Source organism: Lissotriton vulgaris, chromosome 1_1, assembly GCF_964263255.1.
Source record: "Lissotriton vulgaris chromosome 1_1, aLisVul1.2, whole genome shotgun sequence".
Lineage (NCBI taxonomy): Eukaryota > Metazoa > Chordata > Amphibia > Caudata > Salamandridae > Lissotriton > Lissotriton vulgaris.
This window is the reverse complement of record NC_141685.1, coordinates 311,521,196-311,548,293: the sequence shown is the minus strand read 5'-3', so window position 1 is coordinate 311,548,293 and position 27,098 is coordinate 311,521,196. Positions and strand designations below refer to the sequence as shown.

General features: G+C 45.9%; 1 protein-coding gene across 1 annotated transcript in view; it reads right to left on the bottom strand.

Moving 5' to 3' along the window:
* Positions 1–1,435: 1,435 nt before the first annotated feature.
* Positions 1,436–27,098, bottom strand: part of LOC147747101 (vitamin D3 hydroxylase-associated protein-like) — a 374,791-nt gene continuing 349,128 nt past the window's right edge. Inside the window, exon 15 of the mRNA XM_086952349.1 lies at positions 1,436–3,858. Coding sequence (XP_086808475.1) covers positions 3,739–3,858 — 120 coding nt within the window. The 3' untranslated portion in view covers positions 1,436–3,738. The remainder of the gene's footprint in view (positions 3,859–27,098) is intronic.

Sequence of the window (27,098 nt, the reverse complement as noted above, 5' to 3'; positions counted from 1 at the left end):
TGTGCTTTGTCCATCTTGCAAGGCAGTTTTGACCCATCCACAAGGAAGTGTTCAGCTTCAGTGCACCATCGGGTGCTGGTTATAAGCACGAACATGTCACACATCAGAACTTCCAATCATGTCTGCAGGAACAGAACTGTTTACATTCTTTGGATATCAAGTGAAATCACACACAAAGTGTGCAAAATTCCAGTTGTCTAACTTTGGACTCAGGCAGATGAATGCCCCAGGAGTCAAAGATGCTGAACTATCTTGACATTAAAATGTAACATGGGCCTGAGTGTGTTCTCTCGCTCCCTCCTCCCTGTCTGGTGTGCATAAAGCTTCCTGTTCTGTAGATGAGGTCCAACACTAAACTCCTCCTCTCTGTGTAACCTGTGATGGAGTGAGTTTATTTAGACAATTGCGAGGTTACTTAAAACCATTACAATAGAATTATACAAGATAATACATATTTACATAGTAAGATAATTGTTAATTCCAATAATAAAGTCTTAGGATTTAATTTCTAAAAATGCGACAGATAAAAAAAGAAGACAGATAATAATTCCTTTACATAATAAGACATAGTTCCATGATAAAACACAGTTAAAGTCCAATGGTAAAATCTTTAGTTTCAATATAACATATTTCCAATAGTAAGAGGCAAGTAAAGGTCATGATTTTAAGGCTGGAAGAGCACTCATGGGAAGTATTTCAGTTTGTTAATCGTACCTAGGGGGATTTAGGTTCAAATATAGTCAACAGGTCTACCCTTAACAGTGCTTTGGGGAGCACTATATTGTTCCTGGAGGATGATAAGACCCTTGAATCGTTACTTGTATCTGCAGCACTGAACAATTTACGTGTTCTGTAATCTTTGCTCCACTTTTAGCAGAAATTTGACAAAATGGCAATTTAACCGAGGATCCCCTGGGTCAAAACAGGCTAAAATTGCTTGGCTTCTTGTTCGAATTGCTCTTTAATTAAAAGACTTAGTAAACATCTGTTTCCTTTCTGCCATTAAAGTGTTACAGGAGCAAACCAAGTGCAACAGATCTTCCTTGCAGCACCCACAGAGGCGACAAGTGTCAGGTAGATTTCCAGTAGCCTAGGAGCCATGTGTTCTTTAACTGGTAATAGCCCCAGCAGGTATGTTAAAAACTGCTGCTCAATAAGAGCTGAGTAACCCATGGAAAAATAATCTTGTAGGGCAATAGACTTGTACCTGGTTCTGTAATATGGACCGGAGTGTGTTCTCGCTTTCCCTCCTCCCTGTCTGGTGGGCTCAAGCTTCCTGTTCTGTAGATGAGGCCCAATATTAACCTCCACCTCCTCTCGGACTCCCACAACTGTGTAACCTGTGATGGAGTGAAAAACTACCTACTTCCATCTGTAATACTGTATAATAGTGTGATACAGTGTAATGCTCCGGTGCGGTGTAAGGTTGTGAAATGTTCATAATTTCAGTGTAATTATGAGTGACATTCAACGACTATGAGTGATACATTCTGACTAGCAAAATCAAGCAATGAGGACAAGGGAAACATAAATATCAGAAATTATACCCATTTAATGAGACTGGCTCTTCAAAGTGCCATCACCTCCTCAGTCAAGAACCCCATCTCATGATTCAATATGGTCTCAAAACTCATGAAACTACTGTCTAACACCTGTTTTAACATATGAGGGCACCACCCTTTCAAATGGACAAAGGTCTGATCAAAAGACATTCTAATGGTAAGAATGAGACCGGCCCAATGGGTCGCTAAGGCTACATTTCAGCCTCTAGGGGACTGGCCAAAGGTCATAGACAAGTCATGGGGTCTTTGGTACGGCTGGCTTCTTAATTTCCCCTATAAGTGGCCCTGGAACTTGCATAGCATTCAGACAGATCGTGCACTCAGGCTGCAGCCTGCCACTGGCCAGCAGTCCTCGGAGTCCTGGAGGCCGCTGCAACCCGGTCAGTGACTGTCATCTGTGACGACCCGTCACTGGCTGCAGCACTCTCCCTCGGCGGCTAGGCTCGGAAATAATTAATTTGATGGTGGGGACTCGCACAGCTATAGATATAAATTTGGCCACACAGCACGGGCGGCCTAGCTGGGCCGGTGCAATTAGCAGTGCTCTGTGAGCCAGCCGAGCACCATGATTATTTTGCCATAGACCAACCTCACAAAACGTAACTCCGGACCCTTCAGTAGGCTCTGGCAGCAGCAGAAGGTGATGTCCCAAACCCTCCCTCTCCATGGTGCCACAGTCACAACCTGACTCGGAAAGGCTAGCCTCGCTGTCGTGGTAGTACTTGGGCACTACCCGGTGGCTGGCCGTGATGTCAGGCTGTCTGAACTCAGAGCTGCATTGCACCACGGGAGTGGAATGTTGAAGATGCATTGTAGTACCACACTGACTCTGGGAGCCAGTTCAGCTGCTGGAAGCGCCCCAAGCCTGCGTAAGTCATGCAGGCCACAAGCACGCACTCACTGCTCCCACACACACTCAGTCCCAGCCCTGTCACAGAAGTGCTGCAAACTATGCATTATGCGTGACAATGCATTTCAGTGCAGTGATGTGGAGCACCACACTGAAATGTGGTAGTTGAACACCTGATGCGTGGTATTTGGCAATACTGGATATTTGGGCACTGAAAGGGCTTATACAGCTGGAATATGGAAAAACAGAATATGAAGGTGTGACTGAGGTTTTAGCTGTAGGATATCTGGGCACTGTAAGGATTTATACAGTTAGGAGCTGGAAGAGGAGAACCGGAAGACGGTGTGACCCAGACCTAACCTGTGGGATATCTTGGAACTCCAAGGTATTATTCATTTGAGAACTGGAAGAACAACAGTGGAAGCTAGCATGACCTAAGAGTAGCCTGCAGGATATCTGGGGACTGCAAGGGTTCATACAGCAGGGAGCTGGAAAAAAAACATTAAGAAGGCGCGACCATGCCTAACCTAGGCCTGACCTATAGGATATCTGGGCACTGATGGGCTCCTACAGCGGGGAGCTGAAAGAGAACACAAAGAAGGTGTGGTCCAGGCCTATCCTGTGAAATATCTGCCCCCTCCAAGGGCTCATACTGCTGGAAGAAGAGAAGAGGAAATCGGCATAACCCAGGCATAGCCAGTGGGATATCTGGGCACTGTAAAAGATATCTGGACACTGCAAGGGCTCATACAGCTAGTTCCAGGAATAACAGAATAAGAGGCAGGTGTGACCCAGGCATAACCTGTGGTATATCTGGCTACTGTAAGGGATATCCGGGGACCCTGAGGAGCTCCTAAAGCTGGGACCTGGAATAGGAGAAGAGGAAGGTGTGGCCAGGGTTTTAGCTGTGGGATTTCTGGGCACTGTCAGGGCTCATACAGCTGTGAGCTGGAAGCAGGGAACAAGAAGAAGGTGCAACTCAGGTCTATTCTAAGGTATATCTGGGCACTCTAAGGGCTCAATTTGCTTGGAGCTGGAAGAAGAGAATAGGAAGTTGTTCCCCAGGGACACTGTGGGAGCCTAGGTACTGCGACACCGCTGGTCCAACACATAACAGTACTGAAGTGCAATAGCATACTATGACAACACTGCCAAGTGCTAAGATGCATTAAAAGGCATTAGTGTCAATGAAATGTGTTAAATGATGGGCTGCGTTTCCTATTTCTAACAGGTCTAAAAATACTTTTACATAATATCTCAAACACTATGTTGTCTGGATGACATAGCTCAGAGTCCTGTTCCTGCTCCCAGCAGGGCGTACTTTATTCAGTTCTGCATTTGTGCAAGGGTTTCCACTTCCTTCATGAAGCGCAGGCACAGCTCTTCCTGCCAAGGCAAAGCGACACACTGCACCGCTACAGGGAGCCCGACACTTCCCTCCACAGCCTGTAGGGACAGCACAAGAGGAATTACTTATAACACTACTGATACTACTCCTGAAACTATTACTACCTACACTACTAATGCGAACACTACTATTACTACTACTAATAATAATATTAATAATAATTACAATAATAAGCACTAGTAATGAACAGTAGTAATATTAATAGCAGTAATAATAATAGTAACAATAACCATATTAGTACCTCTAATAATAGCTTTCCTTCCAAGAGAAGAACAAGTTACTTACCTTCAGTAATATATTTTCTGGTAGAGACTCTTTGGTGATGTTATTAGACTACAATATGTAATAGAATGTAATATTGTGAGTTTAAAGGGACACTGGCATTCTAGGAGTGACAGTTGTCTCCGATTCCCTTGTAGATTGGATGTCATTTTGGACTTAATAACTACTGGCAAAGTAACAATGTCTCCAGTGATGGCTATGCTACGATACTCTCCCTAAATGCAGATTCATCACCTTAGAATATCCCCCAAGCATCTGACTGGATCCAGAAAATCTTGAGCAGTACCTCTGCACACCGGTAGATGGCATCAGTAGGCTCAACGTCCTTGTGGTTCCCACATAACCGCCACCACAGCGCACTTGCATCCGTTTCTTCCATGACTAATTATGCCCCAACCATGCAGAGCCACGTAAAAAACAATGTTTGACCAGTGCGCAGCGTCTAGTGAGATCTTTGAAGTCAAAAGCCCAATTAGCAGAATGGGAGGGTGAGATGGAATCTGCGGTTACATAGAGCTTCTGTCAGAAGAAGCGTTAGTGAAGGTAAGGAGCTTGTTCTTATGATAGTGAGAATCCTCATCTTAGAAAAGATATCCAATCAATACCTTCCTGGAGTTGGTTCTGCAAACTGACTCAAACAGAAAGTCCTAGAGAACCACTATGGTAAAAGGCCAATCTCTACTGACCAGACTATCCAAACAGTGCTTTGTGAACATGTAAAGTGACACCCACGTAGCAGCTTGGCAGATGTCCAATACAGGTACCCCTTGTGCTAATGCAGAATTGGCATCCTTGGCTTCATAGCTAGTGCATAGATTTGAAAGCAGAGCACAATCCATCTAGAGATGGTCTGCTTCTGCACCGCCTTGGCTTTCTTCACCCCAACTAAACCACTAAAGAGTTGATCACCTGGGGATCATTAGTGCGATCGATATAAAAAGAAAGGGCTATCTTTGGGTCCAAGCAATGGAGTCCCTCCTCCTTAGCAGAATGAGGTGGAGAGAAGAAAGTGGGCAGCAAGATATTCAGATCTACATGAAAAGGAGTGACCATTTTGGGCAGAAAAGAGGCACGTGTCTAGGTACAAACGAGTGTATGGAGGGTTAACAGACAGAGCTTGAAGTTTACTGACCCTTTTACCGAAGTTTACTGAGAAGATGGCCAGGAGAAAGACCATTTTTATTGTCAAAACCTGCAAAGGACAGCTGTGCAATGACTCAAATGGAGCACACATCAAAAATGCCAAGACTCAATCCCATTGTGGCATGACAAAGAGTGGGAGAAAACAGTTCCTGTAAATCCTTTAGTAACCTCGTCTCAACTAGTGACTTGAAGAAAGAAGGGTGGTCCAGCAGCCACAGGATGGCCGATTTGACTGAAATATAACCTTTAACAGTGCCCAGTAAAAAAGGCCTCAACAGACTAACAAAGGAAAGACAATAACACATCTAACAAGGTCGCAGAAAGGTGATCCACCTGGCATTGAGCATCAAACCACAAATTTAGCCCAACCGCAAGTGTATACTGTCTTGGTGGAGGGACGCATGGCTGCCAAGGTGACATCACAGACCTCAGTAGGGAGATCAAACACTCAACTGTCACCACTCAATCTCCAGACATGAAGTTAAAGAAAGGGCACAGGAACCTGCCCGGTTGCTGCGGCAGAATGTCCTCCTTAATGCCAGTCTGATCGGATGACTGATGCTCAGGCTCACAAGATCTGGATACTATACTCTCCATACCCAATCCTGAATCACAAGAATGAATAGTGCCCAGTTGGTCCTGATCTTCTTGATGACTCAAGGCAGGAGTGATAATGGCGAAAAAGTGTACAGGAGTCCAGAGGGCCACCTCGATGTGGAATGCATCCCCATGCCTGAGCCGCCTTGGAAACTCCAACATGCAGAAATGCTGACATTGCACATTCTCGGCAGTGGCGAACAGATCTTGCTAAGTGGCATTTGTATCTTCAAGACATCAATGACTGATCTCATCTGTCCTGTAGTTCAGAGATCCTACCGCGAATTATGCAACAAGAGCCACCTGGACAGGGCCCATAACTCCTCCATGCCCAGTTTGATGCAATACCACATATCGGTGGTACTGTCTGTAAACACCTGAACCAGCCTTCCCTTGGAATCCTGATGGATGAAAGGAAGGCTTTGAATGCCATGCAGATGGCCCTCCGCTCCAGGAGAATGATGTGAAGTCAAGACTCGGCCAGAGACCAGAGTCCTCTGAGCTCCACCTCTCCTAGATGGTAATGTTAAAATCTAGTTTGTGACATCAACATTATCGGCGCCATCTTGTCCCTTTTTAGGCCCATTCATGCGCGTAAGTGGCAGCCATTTTGAATGCCATGGCCTCTCTGCCCACTGCCGATAGCCAGCGCGTCTCTCTCTCTCTCTCTCTCTCTCTCTCTTTCCTAACCTCGCAGGCATCCCCCGCTCTCACATGCTTGGGCCATAAACCCCTCTTCAGCGCAACCCTGCCTCGGAACCCCATCCTGTTCCCAGCTCAACACCTCCCTCAATTCCTTTCATGATCCTGTATCCTTTGATAAACCCCCTTTCCTCTGTGCCCGATTGTCCTGCTCGTTCCCAGGCCACCACCTGGCCCTGTGGATGCTGTTTATTGCCCTTATACAGTAGGAAGCTTCCCCCATCAAAGGATCCACAACTGATCAAAGCCCCCACCCCATGAGATCCGATCATCCCCATGCATTCCGGGAATCGGCGGAATGCCCAGCTGCGCGACAATCGTCACCTGTTGTGACCGGGGTGGGGACTTCTACTGTAAATGTGTGTGGGAACGGGCTTGAAGCGGGGATTCCGAGGATGTCTTTCCGTACATCAAAGTATTTGCAAGAATGTGCCACATGTAATAAACTGTAATAAAGACCATAAACTTGTGTATAAGAGGCCAGGCCTCAGAGATGCGGTAGAGCACCTCAAGAAGATACCCTGTTGTCTGAGTTGACGTGTTCTGCTCCGTCGGAATAAAACTTCTGTTTCCTGCCTTCCAGTCTCCAGCGCCGGCCTCTTTGTTTGATAGATTCGAGTGGTATGAGAGGCGGTTAGCGCCGGGCAATACTTAAAAAGGTTCTCGGTCGACATCGGCCCTACCCTTTTTCTACAGCAACCCCAACCTACGAGTGACGCATATGTAACTACTAAGCTCTGGGGAGAGAGGGGTCTGCTGCGAACCGAATTGCGGTTTTTCAGCCACCACTGCAGATCTTGTGTAGTTCTATTAGATATCTGGACCCGGCCAGAGAGATAGCCCTGATGCTGCACCCAGTGGGACATCAGATACCGCTGCAGAACCTGCATTTGTTATTGGGCATGCTTCACCAGCAGGATGCATTTGAACAAGAGTCCCAGCAGCCTGAGTCAGTCTCCCTGTTAGACCTGGCATCCTTTGCGTGGTTTCTCCCTACTTTGTCTTCAGGCATCCTGCTGTTGATTGCTTCAATGTTTCTGGCCTTAGGACTTTGCTCACTTTACCACTGCTAACCAGAGATAAAGTGCATGTCCTCTCTGTTTAAAACATGTTAGCATTGGCCTATACTCAATTGGCATATTTAATTTACTTATATGTCTCTAGTAAAGCGGTACTGCATGTGCCCAGGGCCTGTAAATGAAATGCCACTAGTGGACCTGCAGCACTGGTTGTGCCACTCACTTAAGTAGCACTGTAAACATTTCTCAGGCCTGCCATTACAGAGCCTGTGTGTGCAGTTTAAACTGGTATTTCGACCTGGCAAAGTAAACTTTTAGCAAGGCCTTAACCTTAGTTTTTAGTACATATATGTCACCCCTAAGGTAGGCCCTAGAAAGCCCCAAGGAAAGGGTGCAGTGTATTTAAACAGTTGGACTTGTACTTTTAAGTTTTACATGTCCTGGTACTGCAAGGCCTTTCTCTCAGATGGGATACATTGGGGTTGTATTTTTACAATTAATAAGTTGTAATTTCCAAATGGGAAGAGATAACTGGTTCATGTTTAGTGTCTCTGGAATTCTAATTTAAAATCCTAACTTATGAAATTGCAAATCTAAAAATGCCATTTTTTTTTAAAGTCGCCCTTTTTTTGCCTTAGCCATTTGGCGCCTTCAGCCTGTCTTTGGTCACATGACTGAGTGTAGTTGGCAGTTCGGCGTTGTGTATTCTTGCTAAACAGCCACACACAATGGGAGCTTAGGTGTGACTGGATGAGCCAACACTGGCAGGATGGGAGGGAGGAGCTGGGCTTAGCCTTACTTAAACCAGAATAGGCTCCGTCCTGTCTTCACACAGAGGGATGCATACCCCCTGTAGTTAGTCTGGAGCCAGGGCAGGGAAGGCAGGACATCTGTGCACTTCCAAGGCATGCATCTAGAAATTCCTCCCCACATCAAAGTCACAACTGTGTGTAAAAGAAGGAGCTCAGGCACCAACTCTTCAGTGAACTTTTGGACCTGTGGATACTCTGCTAGGAAGGACCACTGTGCTGCTACAAGGGCTGCCACTCTGCTGGATTGCTGCTCTAAAGAAACTGCTGCCCTGCTGTGCTGACCTGCAGCCATCTTACCTGGGGGAAGATGAACTGGACTTGCATCTTCATCCAGAACCCAAGGCTCCAGAGTAACTAGTCTGCTGGCCTCCTGATCTGAGCCTCAGGGGCATAAAAGGCTCCCCAACAGCTCCTGGATCCTTAGTCAGTAAGTTCCTGACCCAAAGTTGTACCTCTAAGGTCCTGGATCCTTGATGTGGCTCAGCTGGCTCTTAAATCAAGCTTTAGGGCTCTTTGTGACTGCGAATGGGCCCGGTCGCCCCAAAACTGTGCTGCTCACACTGAAAATCAGTGCAAGCCATCACCAGTTTGTCTCTTCACACAGCAGCATCGTCACAGCATTGGTAGCCCGTCAAGGACCACCAACGCAAAGTGCCAGCCTGCCCATCCGCGACACCTGGCCTGCTCTTCGCGTCATGCCGACTACCACCAGCGATGCTCTCCTTGCTCCATGCAGTCCTCTCCAACGCAAACGGGACTCTTGGCACAAAACCCAAGAAGGTAAAACTTCAGCTGGACTACTCTGGGACTGTATCCAACCCACCCTCCAATGCGCTTGGCCTCAGCTTTTGACTTTGACCTGATCCCGCTTGCGCAGAAAACCGTGGTCGGTTCTTTATGCTTTTAGTTACTATATTGCAGTTTATTCTTAATAAATTCATAACTCCGGTGCTACTGATTGGATTTTTGTTGTTTTGTTTTATCTATTAAATTTTTCTCTATTTCCCTAACCTGATGTGGGTGGTTTTTGTGAGGTGTTTTCTAGGCCTGGGCGGAGCTCACAAAGTCTTACTCTATGGCATTCTGTGTAGTTACAGAAAAACACCTCAAGGTTTTGAAGAGTTCCGCTAGCGGTTGGAGTATCACATCGTGAAATGAAAAGTAAAATGCGGAGGTTCTGAACTTCACCTATGTGACCTATTAAAAAACAGCAGAAGTGCCAACGCCAATTAGCTCACATGATCTTCACATCACAGGCCTAATAGCTGCTCTCTGGCTCTGCACCATCTCGGGCGCTCGCCTGCAGCAGACTCCCGCTCCATGAGCATGCTGGGGCTGAACACACTCTAGCTGGGCCTGAGCATGACCTCCCGCCCCTAGCACCCCAGGCTGTTCGCATGTGCTGCTCATCAGAGAGTTGTAGGTGCACTCGGAGGAGTGGGCATGTAGGGCACTAGAACCTCCCCCAGGTCCGGGCCATTTTCGCATGCCCATGTGTTTGTCCTCGATGGCAGGTGTGGAGTGTGCAGATGTTTGTCCAAAGGCACCGTTCCTCCTTTCTGGCTATTTTTGATGCAAGTCACACCCAAACTGCTCCTGGCCTGTCTGGCAGGTGCGGTGCTGGTGACGGAGAGAGACAGGTGTGCAGGACTGAGGGCGCCCAGTGCAGATGGGTCCCTGCGGCCTGGTGGCAGGGATTGGTGGGCTAGGTACTCAGCCCCACCTACATTTTGACTATTCATCAACCACAAAATAAAGCAGGAGAGTAAGCAATCCAAGTCTGTGGTGTCATTGGTTCCCTGGTATGTTGTTGCCTACGTATTGATGAAAAACTAGTGAAGGCGGTCGCACTCCTACTTTATTCAATTGGTAGCCAGTTGAAACCAAATTTCAATACTGTATGAGTGCTATGGAGTACCACCTCCTAATCACGAACTGTGTATGCTAAACGTAGTGTGAAGTCCTTCACCTCTGGAAGGGAAACTCCTCTAAGCACTCAGTTACGAAGAAGTTTGTTTTAAACAATCACCATTCCGTTAAGTATATTTCACTTTATTTTATTAATCTTCATATTAAAGTGGTGAAATTTCCATCAGTTATGTGTGAATTCTTTCATAAATGAATTTAGATGTTATAACATTCTAAATCAGCCGTTATTTGATTCACAGGAGTAACAAAAACAATTCCCTGATGCAATTAGGGTCCAGCCCTTCTTCAGGGGGTTCTCCCTATAACAAAATAAAGAAATATGCCCATTGACCCTGGGTCCATATGCGTTTATCTAGTAGCAATAATTGTAACCAATTATGAATATCATGCGAGATTAGGAATAAATTGCTAATGACGAGTAGCCCTCATTGCAAAACTGTACCGAGAGAAACACGTGTGCTCGTGAGGACCAGTGCTTTCAACGAATAATGTGTGTCCTCCAAGAAACTGCAATATGCCTGTGCATCAGTATAATAAAAGTGTCTGTTTGATATGAGTTTAGAAGTGAATTCCATAGCATTCAATTCCTTAAAACCACATGCAGAGGTGACGAATACAACGCCACCCTAGCGTGGTAAAAAAACTTGACTCAAAAAGGAAAGCGTGACTATCGAAACGTGAAGCCGAAAGATAGTGCACCGCTAACTCTAACATACGGTAGTGCTTAAATAGAACGTGCCAAGGTTAATCGTTGGTATATAGAGCCTCGTACCTGTGAATGCTCTGTGTGCAGCCTATTCCATGGGACGGCCTTCGCGTTGTTAGTATTTGCCGGCTGTTCGAGCCACAACTAAAAGGTTACGCGACCCGGAAGTCAGTGTCGCAACGACTATGTCAACTAAAGAAAGACTAAATAAACTGAACGAGTAGTAAGAAAGAAAAACGACTTCAGTAGAAGTCGATATGCTTAATAATGATCCTCAAAGCAGTGTGTTAGTAGTGCACTTACGACAAAATAAATTAGTACAATAATTTCCTACTGCGATGTCGTGTGATTAATAAAAACCGGTACAAGAAGTGATGCAAGAGGCAAAGTACTACAGAAGTGTAAAAGCGTCACAATACAATTCTGCGCTCGAATAAACAAGCCTATGTAAGTACAACTTAAATGAAAAGCACAACAGTACATTGATACAAAGAAATCAGTGTGACATTAAAGAAAGAGATACTACTGTCATCCATCATAGATAAGTGCACTGTAGTACAGACAAGGTATTACAGATAGCAACTAAATTCCAAACGTTCATTTAGTCCCTTAGGGCTCAATGAGCTCAATTTATGAATCCAGTAAAGTTTGCGTACTTGTGGTCTCTTCCTTCTTTCATCTCTACCTGTTCCAAAATCAAATACCTCAATTTTCTGATGTTATGATTTTTATCTGAATAGTGTGCAGCAACTATTGATTTCAAATTTTTCAGTTGTATATTACTTTTATGTTCGACCAAGCGAGTTTTAATTTTCCGTTCTGTCTTCCCTTCATGGGGAAACCCACATGGGCATTTCAACAAGTACACCACATTACTGGAATCTCAGGTGGCTGTCACTCGTCATTTAATAGGAGTACCTTGAGTGGGATGCATCAGAGTACTGCCCCTAATCATATTGTTGCAACATCCACAGTTGTGGCAAGGGATAGTGCCAGTGTGAATAGAATCAGTAGAACGTTTCTTTTCTTGCAAATGTTTTGTGCATTGGTACGCAAAAATTGGGAACTCATGGAATATGCCTTTGAAGTTGGTTTCTGCCTTTAGTAAAGGCCAATACTTTCGAATGGTTTGTTTGATTTTAGCACTTTTGGTAGAATGTTTAGACACGAATACAGCTTTCTTCTTTTTTCTCTGCCTAGATTTTGGGTTTGAGTAGGTCCACCCTGTCTTTTTGTTTAGCCCTTTCCTCTGCTTGTCGCAAAATAGATTCTGGATAGTCCCTTTGCTTAAATTTCAACATAATTTTTTCATTGTTCTCATGATGCATGTCTTTGGATGATGATATTCATCTTACGCTGAGTAGTTGAAAGTACGGAAGGTGTTTTTTCAGACTCATTTGGTGGAAACTATAAAAATGTAAAAAATTGTTCCGGTCGGTAGACTTGGTGAATACAGATGTCACTAGTTTATGGTTTTGTATCGAAATTTCTACATAAAGAAACACAATTCTTTGCCTGTCCAGAGTGTGTGTGAACTGGATCCGTTATTCAATTGATCTCGTTGATGGCCTGAAGTAAAATGGCTTTCTGATCCTTTCCAGATTAGGACTGTCATCTATGTACCAGTAATAGGTAATAGATTCTCTATCCAGATCGTTTTAGACAGGATATAATCAAGCTCGAACCAGTGCATAAAGAGATTAGCATAAGCAGGAGCTGTGCATTTCCCCATTGATGTACCATACAGTTGGGTGTAAAACTGGTCTTGCCAAGTGAAGTAACTGTGATATAAGGTAAAGTGCATCAGTTCTAGTAGAAATATTTTCAAATCATCATTTTTTTCACTTTCAAGAAGAAAGGATTCCATCACCTGCAAGCCCAAATCATGTGGGATAGAGGTGTACAACGATTTCACGTTGATAGAACACAAGATTGGATTTTCGTCATCCTCCCTCAGCACAATTTTTTGAAGTTTAACTAGGAAATCAGTTGTGTCTTGCAGATAAGTTGACATCTTTTGAACACTAGGTTGAAGGTGTTGATCAATGTATTTCCCGATGGGTTCGTGTATAGAGTTTCTGGTACTCACAATGGGTCTGAATGGAGGTTTATCCACGCTTTTGTGTATTTTCGGGATCATATACAGATAAGGTGAGCGTGGATTCTCTTTAATTAGAAATCTCTTGTCTTGTTTACTAATCGTTCCCATGTTTAAAGTCTTGTTGATGATAATTGTCAGTACTCTGGTAAATTCTCTAGTAGGGTTTGAGTTCAACCTAACTTAAGTATTCTAATGGAACTCTCCTCCTGGATACGGCCACTCACACGTGCAGTCTATTGTTTGCAATTTCTAGGGGCAGGGGCGGGTTCAGAGTCATCTATGACAGCCCAGCTGTTGTTCCCCTCTGTTCCTGTTTGTGCTCCATGCAAGACTTTTTTTGTACCCGGCAAGCGACACTTGGTAAGCTGCAGAAGAACGCAATCCGAGGCATGGGCAGGTCGAATGAAGGGTGAAGGTTAATATGGAGTAGGTGGGAGTGAAAAAGGTAACAGTACTTCTCATTCTCTCTAGCCCTGTTTGTTTTCCTTTAGAAGATGGATGAAGCAGTAAGAGGCAATGAGAAGGGGTGAGCTGTTAGCTCGCTGGCAAACTACCCCCACTGGCGATAGGCGGAGTTTATTGCCAAACTCCGCACTCCAAGGGAAGCAGCAAAACTCAGCGAACTCTGCCAACAGAGCAGAATTTACCGCCCACCCCTAGTGTTTACATTATTTTACTGTTTGCATAAACACTTTGCCTATAAGTTAAGCCTGACTGCTCTGTGCCAAGCTTCAAGAGGACTGAGCACAGGTTAATTTGGGGTTTGCTTATGCCTTACACTGACTAGGATTGTGGTTGCTGCTTGACCATGGCTCACACCCCAGTCAACCAGTAATCTCATTTCTAACACTCACCAAAATCCAGGATTGAGGCTGAAATGTCAGAATCATAGGTTTAATAACCTGACTTGCTGCTCTGGAGGTTACGTGGGTAATCACATTGTGTACTGAATAGCTCTGATGAAAGTGACTAAGAGGTGGTCAAGTATTACTTTGGCACATTGATAATGACCCCCACCAAAACGCAGAAGGTCCACTATAATGTGGAGGTGGGTGGCAACTGCCTTGGGTGTGTCAGCCTTCAGCAGGCAGTCGTTAAGGTAGGAGGGGACTGTAATCCCCAAACCCAGTAGATGGGCTGCTACCACTGCCATCACTTTCATGAGCACTTGAGGGGCACTGGTAAAGCTGAGAGGGAGCAAAGTGATTTGGAATTGCTTGTGGCCCACCATGAATCTCTGGTAATACCTGTGATCCATCAGGGTGGGATGTGGAAATACACATTCTGCAGATCCAGTGCTACCATCCACTCTCCAGAAGCAGGGCAGACAGAACATGAGCCAATGTGAGTGTCTTGGATTTCTCCTTCCTTAGAAAGTAGTTGAGAGGGTGCAGGTCTAATATCGGACAGAGGCCTCCATCCTTTGTAGGCACCGGAAAGTAGTGTGAATGATACCCATGCCCAAATTCTGGTGAGGGCACCCTCTTTATGGCTCCTTTCGGCAGAAAAGTCTGTACTTCTTATCATAGCAAGTAAAGATGACCCTTCATCAGCTATTCTTGGGATGGTGGCAAAGGCAGATAGGTTTCCACAAATGGAAGGGCAATATCCTTCTGCACAATTTAGAGCACACACACTTGTAACTGCAGACCACTGGGGCAGGTGGGGCCTGATCCAGCCGCTAATGGGATAGCTGTGTTGGAGGAGGGTGTGCTAAAGTAGCTTATAAGGTGTGGCAACTGGAGGAGTGAGGGCCTGGATAGCACACTGGGTCTGGTTCCCATGTCCTGTTTAGGATCTGCGACCGGGTACATGAAAAGGATTGGGTAGTTTGCTGGACTGATGAGTATGGGAGGTATTGTGGACACCCATATGTGCCCGACCACACCTGCAGCACTGACAAAAGGACCGTTCCTGGGACCAGGCAGTTAGAGGAAGCACACGAGCTCTAGCATGGCCCGGCTCTCCCGAAAGTGTTTGAGCGACGTGTCTGCTTTGCCACAAAATAGCCGAGCGCCTTCGAAGGGTAAGCTGACCAAGGCGATGATTGGACCCAGAGATCCCAGTGGACCACAACCATGCATGGCAACGCAGCACCACCATAGAAGCTATGGCTCCAACCAGGGAGTCCGTGGTATCCAGTCCCCACCTGATGGTGAACTTCACTGCATCCTGAAAGTCTGTAAAGGCTTGCTTGAGGATGGTTTAGTCCTCCTTTGGAAGCATGGGAAGCAGCTTCACAACGCATTGGGAATATCGGCCCAAGATGCATGCTGTGGTCACCGTCCGCAAGGCTAGGCTGGTGGAAGAGAAAATACACTTCCAAATGGTGTTCAGGTTCTTGCATTCCTTGTCCGGTGAAGTGAAAGGGAACCCGTTTTGGTTTGACCTTGGCTGCTGAGTTCTACCTAGCCGGGCTGTCCTGGGAGGAGTGATGGTAGAGGAAGGACTGGTATCCTGGGGCAGGACAGTGGCATCAGGCAATCATGTGGTCTACAGGAGGCCCTGAGCAAGGATTGGCCCAGGCCCCCAGGAGAACGTCGGTGAAGACTTCCTTGATGGGGAAGCAAAGGTTCAGCCAAACCCACTCCTCGGTGAAGCACCTCTGTCAAAACGCTGGTATTGACCTCGACCACTGGCAACTGCACATCTTGGTGGCAAAGGAAACATTGCAGAGTCTGGAGAAGTGTCCAAGCCACTGGCATCACCTAGATCCTCATACCAGTTTTCTTGTAGTTCGGGGTTCTCCTCTAGGGATTTTAACCATACTTCCTCGTCTCCTCCTTCAGGAAGGAAGGGGTCTATCTATGGGCAGGAAGCCCATGGGGTCTGTAAGGCCTCAACAGTGCCAGCATCAATGTCAAACAGAGCTGAGGCAGTGCCACCTTAGAGTCGGGGAAGAGGGTGATCTCGTCATCAAGCCCTGTGGTATCAGGGATGGCACCAGTTGGGATGGAGCCAGGTTGGAGGAATGCACCTGGTGTGTGCTTACTAACCCCTTGGCCTACATTGGTTTAAAATGGAGTGCTGTGCAGCACAGGAGTGATGTATTTATGCTGGGTGTATGTGTGCCTGTGAGTAGTACAATATATGAAAGATTTAGTGTTGTGCAGTGTGTTCTTGGTAGATGTATGTACTGGGTGAATAATTGCCTGAGGGTGGTACACTACATGAAGGATGTAGTACTGTGCAGTGCATCCATGGCAAATGCATGTGCTAGGTGTGCCTGTGAGGACTACAGTACATGAAAGATACACTGCTATGCAGTGCACGTAAAATAAATGGGTCTAAGTGTACAGTGCATGGAGGCCCCGGATTAAACTTTTGGAGATCCAGGGCTGCATGGTGAAAAATTAGGAGAGGAGGTAGAGGAACCCTCCCCCAAACATAGTTGTGTATAACTGCATTCCTATAAGTTGGGTGGGACAGATTGGAGAGGGAAGAGGAAGGCTTCCCCCATACACTTCAAAATATGCTTTTTGATTCAGTGAGAGGTCACAAGGAAGGAGTCTAGGCACATCTCAGACAGGAGATGTGGCTGATAAGAGAATCAAAGATTAGAGCTGAGGGCCTTTTGATGTGAATATCATTGTGGCTCATTTCCAGTTGTGACCTCTAGTCACTCACATCGCCTGTTTTGTGGGCTATCAGATTTTGAGTCACTCCTGCTGTGACAGACTACTTTCAAGGGCAAGAGAGGTCAAAGGAGTGGGCACTTCAATAGGAAGCAGAGCCCCCAAAATAAACTTAAAAAACTCAGACTCTAAATCACATTTGGTGTGTGGCAATGGGACTACAAGAAGGGGAGCTTGAGACCCCAAACCTGGCCAACTGCCAAGCAACCAGACAGGATGTGTGAGGAGGGGAAGCTCTGCAAGACTTGCACATGTGACCATGACTGGGGCCAAGACCTGCTAGTCTCCCAGCTGGATGAGTGGAAGTCACAGAGTAAAACCCAAGACAACCTACCCTGGAGAAATATTGCCTGCCTGCTTGCTGAAACCATTTTGCCCTGTTAGTAAGAGAAGAGCGTTGGAGCGAGAAAGGTCCAGTGGAGAGCCCCGTCGAGTGAATTCCCATTGTGAGGTGTAAGGAGACAGCTGCTGCACCAAACAAGTCAAATCCTGAGTACAGGACAAAGTCACCAACCCCCATGTGCCGTAGGAGAGCTGCCATGAAGTGAGCTGCGTACATTGCTGTGCCAATCAGACCAGAGCCCTAGTACAGTGAGGATACAATGACCCTGTATGCCAGAGGGGAGGGAGGGGGGGGGGGGTCACAGGGACTAGCAAGATGTGTGACCTTTTCAGTATAATCGCCGAAGGAGTGATGCCGCTGTGGGGACCTATGCACACCTAGACGGGGCAAAAGAAACACAGGCTTAAGGCGATGCACCAGGATCTTTGCACCAGCCACCCCACCACTGTGAGATGGTCCAGAAACTTACCGTGCAAGGAGGAGCCTCAAAGAACCCTCAGTCACTGAGGTGACATGACCGAGTGTGCGGAACTTGAGAACAACAGAGTGTGCCCACAGAAGAGGCGCACTCACGAACTCTGGTTACTCCAATCCTGCAGGTGAGGGTAAGACTGATTGTGGGTCAGTCAGCCCCAGGTAAACGTGCTTGCTAGATAGCGCTGCAGTGCTAGCACACTGTTGACTTTAATTTAGATTCTCTTGGCAAGGGGAACCAGGAAATTTTTAAACAGGTCCTGCACATGTACTCCTAAACATAAACTAGTATTACTGACTGGTGTGTAGTTCCTAAATGTGGGTGGGAGTGTTCAGGTCTGTCAAGAAGTGCCCTCACACACCCCAAAGGATGTCATGCTTCATCATTGGGCCTGCCCCTCAGCGTGCTGGCGCTGCAATGCCCGACAGGAACCCGCGAATGGGCTCTTTAGCAGAGATCTTTTTTTGATGAAGACGTTCGGTGCATGTGGGTGTGTGGACCAGGTAGTGCAGTGAGTGCAAGGAGGTGTTTTAAAATGGGTCTGGGGCAACCCTATTGCCTAAATATTATTCCTAGGGTGCACTAATGTAACTAAAAGCAGGAAGCCCTAACTGGATGCAATGGTCCTAAAGGGCATGTATGATGCAAAAGGTCAACAGGGTTCTTGTCTATAGTCGCCCCTAACAGATCTAGTGATAATCCATCAGGACCAAGAGTACTTAGAGAAGTGTCTCAACTCTAGCACTACTGCAATGCTGGTTCAGGAAATTGCGAGATGCAGTAGTTACCAGCTTTGCATGTGAACACCAGGTCTGATTAGCCTAGTGTTCTGTGACCTGAAAGAGAGCGATCATGAGAGAGCGCAATTTGAATAAAAAATATGTATGGACCATATTCACAAGCATATCGCATAAACGTGGAATCTATAACGTGAAGTTAACACTTGTAGTATAAAGTTAGCCGATGTAACATGAGCAATAGGAAATGTATCTATTCTATAAAGTGTATTAGAGTTGAAAGGCCCGTATACATAGTGGGCTAATATAGAAATGTATAGTAATGCTTACGAACAGTAGAACGTGCAAAACTGAATATACGTGTGTAATCATGAAACGGAGAAAACGGCGAAACGTAAAGTGACGAAATGTGCAGAGAATGTATAGCACGATGTAAGCACGAGAAAATAAATGTTGCATTATATGTAGGATGTATTCACTTATAATCATTGCTTTGCTAAATTCGATTATATATAAATGTGTGTTAAAGGTTATACTGTGTAGAAAGCTTTTGTAGGAATGTTAGAAAAAAGTTTAGGTCATATGTGATTTTAACCTAACTGACCAAGAGTTTGTAGGAGTGTAGTCCGCTGTATGTAATTTAGTGGGCTCACAGGAGTCGTGAATAGCCTTGATCTGAATGTGCGAGACAAGAGTCAAAGGTCTTGCTAGATTTAAGGTGACAATGTTGGACGAAGTTTATGGCCTAAACGTGATGAGAGACGCTTGGAATTTGAGTCTTGTTTAGAAATGACCGTTCACAGGACCAACTAAGGTTACGAATACAGTCGTAAAGAGTAGAGTTCTGCTGAGGTGATAGACTTTTGCTTCGAAAGTGTCAAATGAAATGTCGAATGAAGTCACCAGCAAGAAGACGAAGATGGCGTCTAAGGAGAAGGGTCAACTTAACGGACGACGCGAAGAGATGAAGCTATGGGAGATCAAAGAATGACATCATGGGGAAAGTACGTGGTGGGCGTCGAAGGGGCGTTCCACCCATACTGTGATTGTGTATTTTAGGGACAGTACCCCGGTGAGAAGATAGCACAGATGACTTGAGCAGATGGCCTGATAGCAAGTTAGGAGCAAGCGCAGAAGAACAGCAGAGCGCAAGAGAGCAGTAGGCCGAGGACCCTTAGAGAGCAGATGGGTAGGCAGAGAGGGTACGGCTTCTCGACCTAAGTTACCGTTAAGGGTTAAGAGAGTTTGAACTTCTTTGGAAGTCAAACTGCTGACACCTTTTTTAGGTAAGGAACTTGCGAAGTAGGGATGTCACCTAGTACAGAGTAGGGACAGAATTAACTTGTTTATTCTTTTTGTAGATGACGCAACGGAACCACATTGTGTCGATGTTTTTAATCTGTTGATTCTTGAAGTGACTTTAATTGTATTCTTTTGTATACTTGTTGAATCTTATCCTGAGAGGATTGTATATGCACTTAATTCTGATTTTATATTAAACTTTTAAAACTTCATCAGTCGTAAGTGGTCCTTCACAGTTGCGTCAGTTTATGGGGTTAATTTAACCTATGCGGGTTTGTCTTTTACTCAATGACAGAAAATAACCGATCCAAATTGATGAATGAGATTAGTATCTAAGTGATCAAAAAGGGTATCAAAATCTCATTCCCCGCAGGTGGTAGCAGAGGATGGTTTTCTTCTTGAGGAAGACAACCTAGGTCAGGTCTAGATTACCCCAAGGTCCCTAGTCATCGACGACCAGAAGAAGAATCCCTGCCGAAGAAGGTGCTGATGGTGCGTCGAGAGAAAAGCAGCAGAGTCGGTCGAGAGTGAGTATAAGGGTCATGCGTTGTAAGATTGCGGTATTTTATGTTGTACCTGTGTCGTAATGTCAAGCGGAGTTGAATGCCTGTAGTGTGATTGAGGGAAGGTTGTGAGCGCGCGCAACCGGATAAAATCTTAAGTTCAAGGAGAGCTTAAGTGGTTCGGGTGTATCGAACACCCAGAGTAATTGTTCACCATTGAAAGGGGGTCATGAGGTACCATTGATCGCCCGACAGACCGATGATAGGGGGAGCGTAAGAGTGAGTGTATGAGTAACGGACGCTGATCGGACGTTTACTGTGTGTAAGTAACCTATCAGTTAAGGCGAGCGTCTGACCGTGAGAGGAAAGACGTCTCGTCAGTTGAGGTGACAATTACAGTTAGACTGTGGCCGTACAGTCAGAGAAAAGTGATCGCTTGGACGGAAGTAGTCATTTTTCAGCGTATGAATGAAAACGCATGCAAGATCGTGAGACGAGTTGAGAAAGGAGGGGAACTGCTGCAGAGGGGACGAGTGACGTCAGCGTAGAGCCGCGCTGAGATTGGTCGGTCAGCGTAGAGTCGCGCTGGGATAGGCTGATTAGCGAGAGCCGCGTAGGGATTGGTTGTTTGTCATCGGGACGTAAATAAGGAAGAGAAAAGGAAAATCGTAGATTATCGAAAATGAAGTGTTTTAAACGTTTAAGGGCGATCTTTAAGAGAGATAGAAGAAACTTGTATGCCGGAGAAGAAGCTCCACCAGAAGGCACACCAGCTTATCATATGGCAGTGAATGTAGGCTTACACTCGATATTATGGATCTCCGAGTGGAATAAGCTAACGGAAGGGAATAAGGAACTGACATTTCCGAGATACGGGACGTTTAAGCTAGAAGTACTGAACCAACTGAAAGCGGTAATGCTTGCAACAAGACCTCTACCGAGGCCAACACAGTTCGAAGCACTTAGTGCATGGTTTAGAGCAGCACACGAAAAGAGCTTAAAGAGACGCCAAGAAAGAGTGAGACGATCGGTAAAAGCAGTGCAGGATGCTAAATGGGACGATGAAGCTAAAAAGTGGAGGGTGCAAAAGATAGAAGCAGACAAACTGTTCACAATGCTAGAAGCTACGGGAGAAAAGAAACCTCTAGAAGAAGATGAGGATAGCGAGCCAGATGAGGATTTGATAGAAAGACTATTAACAGATAGACCACCTCCGTACAACAGAGAAGCCGAAAGTCCCGCATTACAGCAAGGGGACGGAGCTAGATGGGGGGAATATAAATCGCTCCCAGTAACAGAGTGGGATGCCAAGAAAGGTGAGGAAGTACCTCAATCTAGTCCCGAACAGAGAGTAGTGGGAAGATTCGTGGTCCAGAAGGTGCCAGAAACACAGCATGCAAGGTCGTATCAAATGCCCGACGCTTTACAAGTTCCTGTTACCATAGGCCCTATAGTGTCAATCTACAACCCAGAAGGGGTCCAGCAGGAGGAACAGGCACGATGGGACAGAGAAAGGGCAGAGATGGAGGGAAGGAATAAACGATCAATTCCCAGAGGCAGTTGCTAGGACCAATGAGTCGGAGTACCCCACTAGATTCCACAACGGGTCCCTGGATAGAACAGGGGGGCCAAAGAGGACAGATGGATTTGAGGGGACCGAAACCGAAATCCTATAAGGAATTAAGGGAATATTTGAGAGAATGGGACGCTGCCGAAGAGACTCAGAATAAAAGATTAGAAACAGGAGCAGAATGGAGTGACCAGGATAACAGGATCCTCTCTCACTGCGGAGCTGGCGAAAGCAGCCCAGAGTGGGAGGGAGGGAGTCAAGGAAGCCGAGGAGATACTTGCCATACTGCCAGTGGCAATAGGCAAATGTGCGACGACAGGAATGCAGGGTGTGGGGGAGTGCCTCGCGTCATCCTTAGTGAGGGGGAACGGAAGACGCAGGAGTACCGAAATAGTTTCAAGTGCACTCACCATGCCCCGGACAAAAATGTGCGACATTGGAATCACGGGAACATGGAGAGTCGCGAAACGTCTCGCCATGCATCCGGTGATCACGGACGAAGTCAGGGGAATATAGGGAGTCGCGAAATGTCTCGCCATGCATCCGGTGATCACGAACGAGATCGCGGGAACATGGAGGACCGTGGAGGACCCTTCATTTTATTAAGCGACACCAGACAGCAAGGGAGTTGCAGTGATACAGAACAGCACGGAGGATCCTATATTGTATCTAGAGAAACCGAGCCGAAAAGACAGAATGTAGTAATGGGAAATAGATCAATGTTCCACCATACCCCAAGGGAAGATGGAAAAGCTTGGGATCTAGAGAGGTGGGAACAAAGAGATGGAAGAAGAACTCCTCATAACTCACCTGTGCTTAGACGGAGGGCGCATAGTGGAGGTGAGAGGGGTGTGAGTGAACAACCTAGGACTGACGTACTGAGAGCTGAAATAAAAGCAAGACGGCTTGATGTAACGAGTTTAAAATCAGACTTGGATGAGATAATTGACGGCACAGTGGCAATAGAAAGGTTAGAGCTGTACGAACCGGATGAAATACTGTTTTTATCTAAGGATGTTACTCGGAAAGCAAGGGCAGCTCATGAAAAATTATCTGAATTGGCAGACAGGTATATGATAGACATGTCACGGACTAAAGCTTTACAGGCCAACCATAGGCTAAATTGCACGGATCAGGATCTAGATGAGCGTAGGACGATTGGGCTAAGAGTACACATAAGGGAACTAATCATGTGTATTAGAATATGGAGGGATCTGGATAGATGGGAGGAAAGATGGTCCAAGAGGGGATCCGTCAGAAGGAGTACACTTGCGAAGTCCCAAGATGGAGAGCTAATGCGAATGGAAGCTTTCCCTTTGCGAGAAATCGCGAACGGAAACTACGTGCATGTACCCTGGAGTAGGGTGGATTTAGCGGCATTTACTAATTCTTTCCCCAAGTTAAGAGAAAACCCCGTTGAGTGGTACAAGCAGGTAGAGAGGTTCGTGAAGATCTCTAAGGTACTGTGGATCGATTTGAACACCCTGTTTGATATCGTAGTACCCGGAGATTTGTGGACGGCATGCAAGCTTAGTGTCGAATGGCCCGCTTGTGAGCCTCCGAGAGATGCCAGGACGAATGGTCCATCAGATAGAGTCATGGAAAAGTACGAGAGAGTAATAGCATGGTTAAAAGAGAAAGTACCAGTGCAGGACATAGACTGGGTTAAGATAGATCGAACAACTCAGGAACCTAAAGAGACCGTTCACGAGTTCTATGAGAGATTGCTGAAAGCATTCAAACAGTACAGCGGGTTGGATGTCATGGATCCTAAAGACATAGGACAATTTGTGTCGAAGTTTGTTCTAGGATTGAGACCAGACATAAGCCTAATGATTCAACAGCATTTGATTTGTTGGCAGAACAAACCGTTAGATGAGATTCTGAGGTATGCGAGGTACTGTAGCGACGAAATAGACTCAAAAGCAAAGAAACTTAAGGAAAAGCTGATGTTGGTGCAGATGCAATCAGCTGGAAAGGGTGGACAGCGGCAACAGGGAACAGGAATACCAGTAAAGAAACAGAATAATCAAAACAGAGATGAGGAAGAAAGACCGAGACCGAGAATAGATATTGCGACACTGAAAAAGACAACGAGGTGCCATCAGTGTAACGAGGTGGGACATTGGAGACGCGAGTGTCCCTATAATGTCGAGACGGGGGAGTTAGAACAGGAGGAGGATGAGGTTCAAACCAGCATGGTAAAGGGAACAGCAGTCCCGAAGGGAAAGTTTATCAAAGGGGGGAATCAGACTCCTCGAGCGCCGTTCCCTCAACCGCCTCGCATTACAAATGGAGGAAAAACCTATAGACAAATGCCATTGTTCGTAGGAGGAGAAGAATGCTACTACGTTGATCCTCTTACAGGGCAACGAGTGAATAGAGAAGAAGACTGTACTCTAGGAGCGGCCCTGGAAGTAGATCAGAGAGGACCATACGTAGAAGCTGAGGTGGCTGGATGTCCTACGACCTTTTTGGTAGACACGGGGGCCACTCGATCCACTTTGAGATCAGCGGTAGTCCCAGGTTTGCCAATGTCGGGAGAGACGATTCAGGTGGTAGGAGTCGCAAACAGGAGGATGACGAATCCTCTGACAGAACCAGTATCAGTAAAGATAGGGAATTACAGTGATGAACATCAGTTTGTAATCTGTGATTCTAGCCCTGTGTGTCTGTTAGGAAGAGATCTGTTGTGTAAACTGAATTGCACAATACATTGCACACCTGAAGGAGTAGAAGTGCAGACCAACGATGAGGATGCCGATTTTAAGGTTGTAAACTCGCAGGAATGTGTGGAACTATATCCTACCTTGACAGTGGAGGAGCTTCCACAGGACTTGAAGGAGACAGTGTCAGCTGAGGTGTGGGATTTTACTGGAGAAGAAATAGGATTGATCAAAGGGGTAGAGCCAGTAAAGATCATGGTAAGACCCAATGCCGAGTATCCAAGAACACCACAATATAAGTTGACACCGGAGACAATTGCAGGAATAAAGCCTGTGATCGAATCCATGATTAAACAGGGAATACTGAAAGAGATCGTGGGAAGTCCATGTAACTCCCCGATTATGGGTTTGCAGAAGCCTAGTGGAAAATACAGAATAGTGCAGGATCTTCGAAAGATTAATAATATCGTTGTTTCATGTTGTCCAGTGGTACCGAATCCATCAGTGATATTGTTTCAGATACCGTTCCAAGCTGAATGGTTCACCATGATAGACTTATGCCAGGTTTTCTTTTCGATTCCTTTAGATGAGGAGAGCCAGTATTTGTTCGCTTTTAAGCTGGAAAATCGCGTTTTAACATGGTGTCGTATCCCTCAGGGGTATACAGAAAGCCCATCGATTTTTAACCAGCTGCTGAAGAAGAATCTTGAAAATCTAGTAGTGCCCAAGAACTCGGTTCTAGTCCAGTACATAGACGACCTCCTAGTTGCGTCAGAAACTGAGGAAGCTTGCAAGGTAGACACCATCACCTTACTAAATCACTTGGCCGAGAACGGACACAAGGTGTCTCCAAGTAAATTGCAGTATTGTCTCACCGAAGTGCAATACTTGGGCCACAGGATTGAAAAGGGAAAACGGAAGGTGTCTCCAGACAGAATAGAGGCGATTATGAAAATGAATGCGCCTAAAACACAAAGAGAAGTCAGGATGTTTCTAGGCATGGTCGGTTATTGTCGGCAGTGGATAGTCAACTTTTCACTGAAGGCAAAACCTTTACTACAACTGACGCACAAAGGAGTAAGTGATCCGGTACCATGGGACAAAGATTGTTTGATGGCGTTTTTGCAGCTGAGGGAGGACTTATGTCGTGCCCCGGCTTTAGGAATGCCTGATTACACAAAACCATTCTTGCTTTACTGCTGCGAAAGAGAAGGTTGCGCTTTAGCAGTTTTGGCCCAGATACACGGAGATGCGCGTCGGCCAGTTGCTTATTTTTCGGCTACATTAGACCCAGTAGCCGCAGCGTTGCCCGGATGTCTCAAATCCGTAGCTGCAACGGGTGTCAGCATTGAACGATGTGAAAGTGTGGTAATGGGACATCAGTTAGTGGTGTACGTACCGCATTCTGTGGAATTGTTAATGACCAGGACTAAGACTCAGCATCTGACGAATAGCAGGCTCACACGCTACGAGCAAGTCATATTGGCTGCCGAGAATGTGACCCTAAAAAGATGCTCCGTCTTGAATCCTGCAACTTTGATGCCACTTCCAAATGATATTGATGATGAAATTTGTACAGATCATGACTGCCTTGATGTGACTGAACTATGCACCAAACCGAGACCAGATATCGTAGATGAGCCATTGACTGACCCCGATGAAATATTCTTTGTTGATGGTTCATGCGTAAGAGACGATATTGGTCAGCTGAGAGCAGCATATGCAGTTTGTACAATTACCAGAGTTGTGGAAGCCGCTTGCCTGGAAGGAGTACATTCCGCTCAGGTAGCTGAAATTATTGCTTTGACCCGTGCCTGTTTAGCAGGTAACAAAATTCGAGTCACCATATACACCGATAGCCAGTATGGTTTCGGGGTAGTTCACGACTATGGGCAGTTATGGTCTCAGAGAGGTTACATGACCTCCTCGGGTTCTCCTATTAGGAATGGAGAATTCGTGAGATTATTGTTAGAGGCATTGCAAGGTCCGTCAGCCATAGCAGTTGTCAAATGTGCCGCGCACACGAAGAACGTAGACTTTGTGTCGCAAGGCAATCGTTATGCTGACGAGGTAGCACGTTACTGTGCAGAACAAGGTTATTCTCACACCAATGTAGAAGTGGGGGGAATACAGGAAAGAACTGAATTGACAATGTTGTTAGATACTGTAGATACATGGGATGAGTTGAAATGTGTTCAGGAAAATGCACCAGATGATGAGAAAAAGGGCTGGGAGACAGCTGGATGTACAAAAAGTGAAATGAACTTTTGGATTTCTGCAGATGGGAGAGCAGTTTTACCAAACGAACTCGTTAGTCCAATGGCAAGGAAATTGCATGGATCAGCACACATAGGTAGAGATGCCATGGTCAGAGTATTCAGACAAACGTGGTTTAATCCGAAGTTTAGAGTAGCGGCAGAAGCAGTATGTCAGCGTTGTGCGATCTGTCAGCAAATAAACGTAGGAAAGAGAACACCAGTCACACTGAGTCACATTGGGAGGTCTGGGGGGCCTTTCAATAGAATGCAGCTTGATTTCATCGAAATGCCTCAATGCAATAGACTCAGATACGTTTTAGTGATTGTCTGTATATTTTCTAGATGGGTTGAAGCTTACCCGACACGTAGGTGCGATACACTCACAGTAGCAAAATTGTTGCTTAGAGAGTTGATACCGAGGTTCGGGGTGCCATCCTCTTTGGAATCGGACAGAGGAACTCATTTCAATAGCGAAATAGTGAAGATGCTATGTTCAGC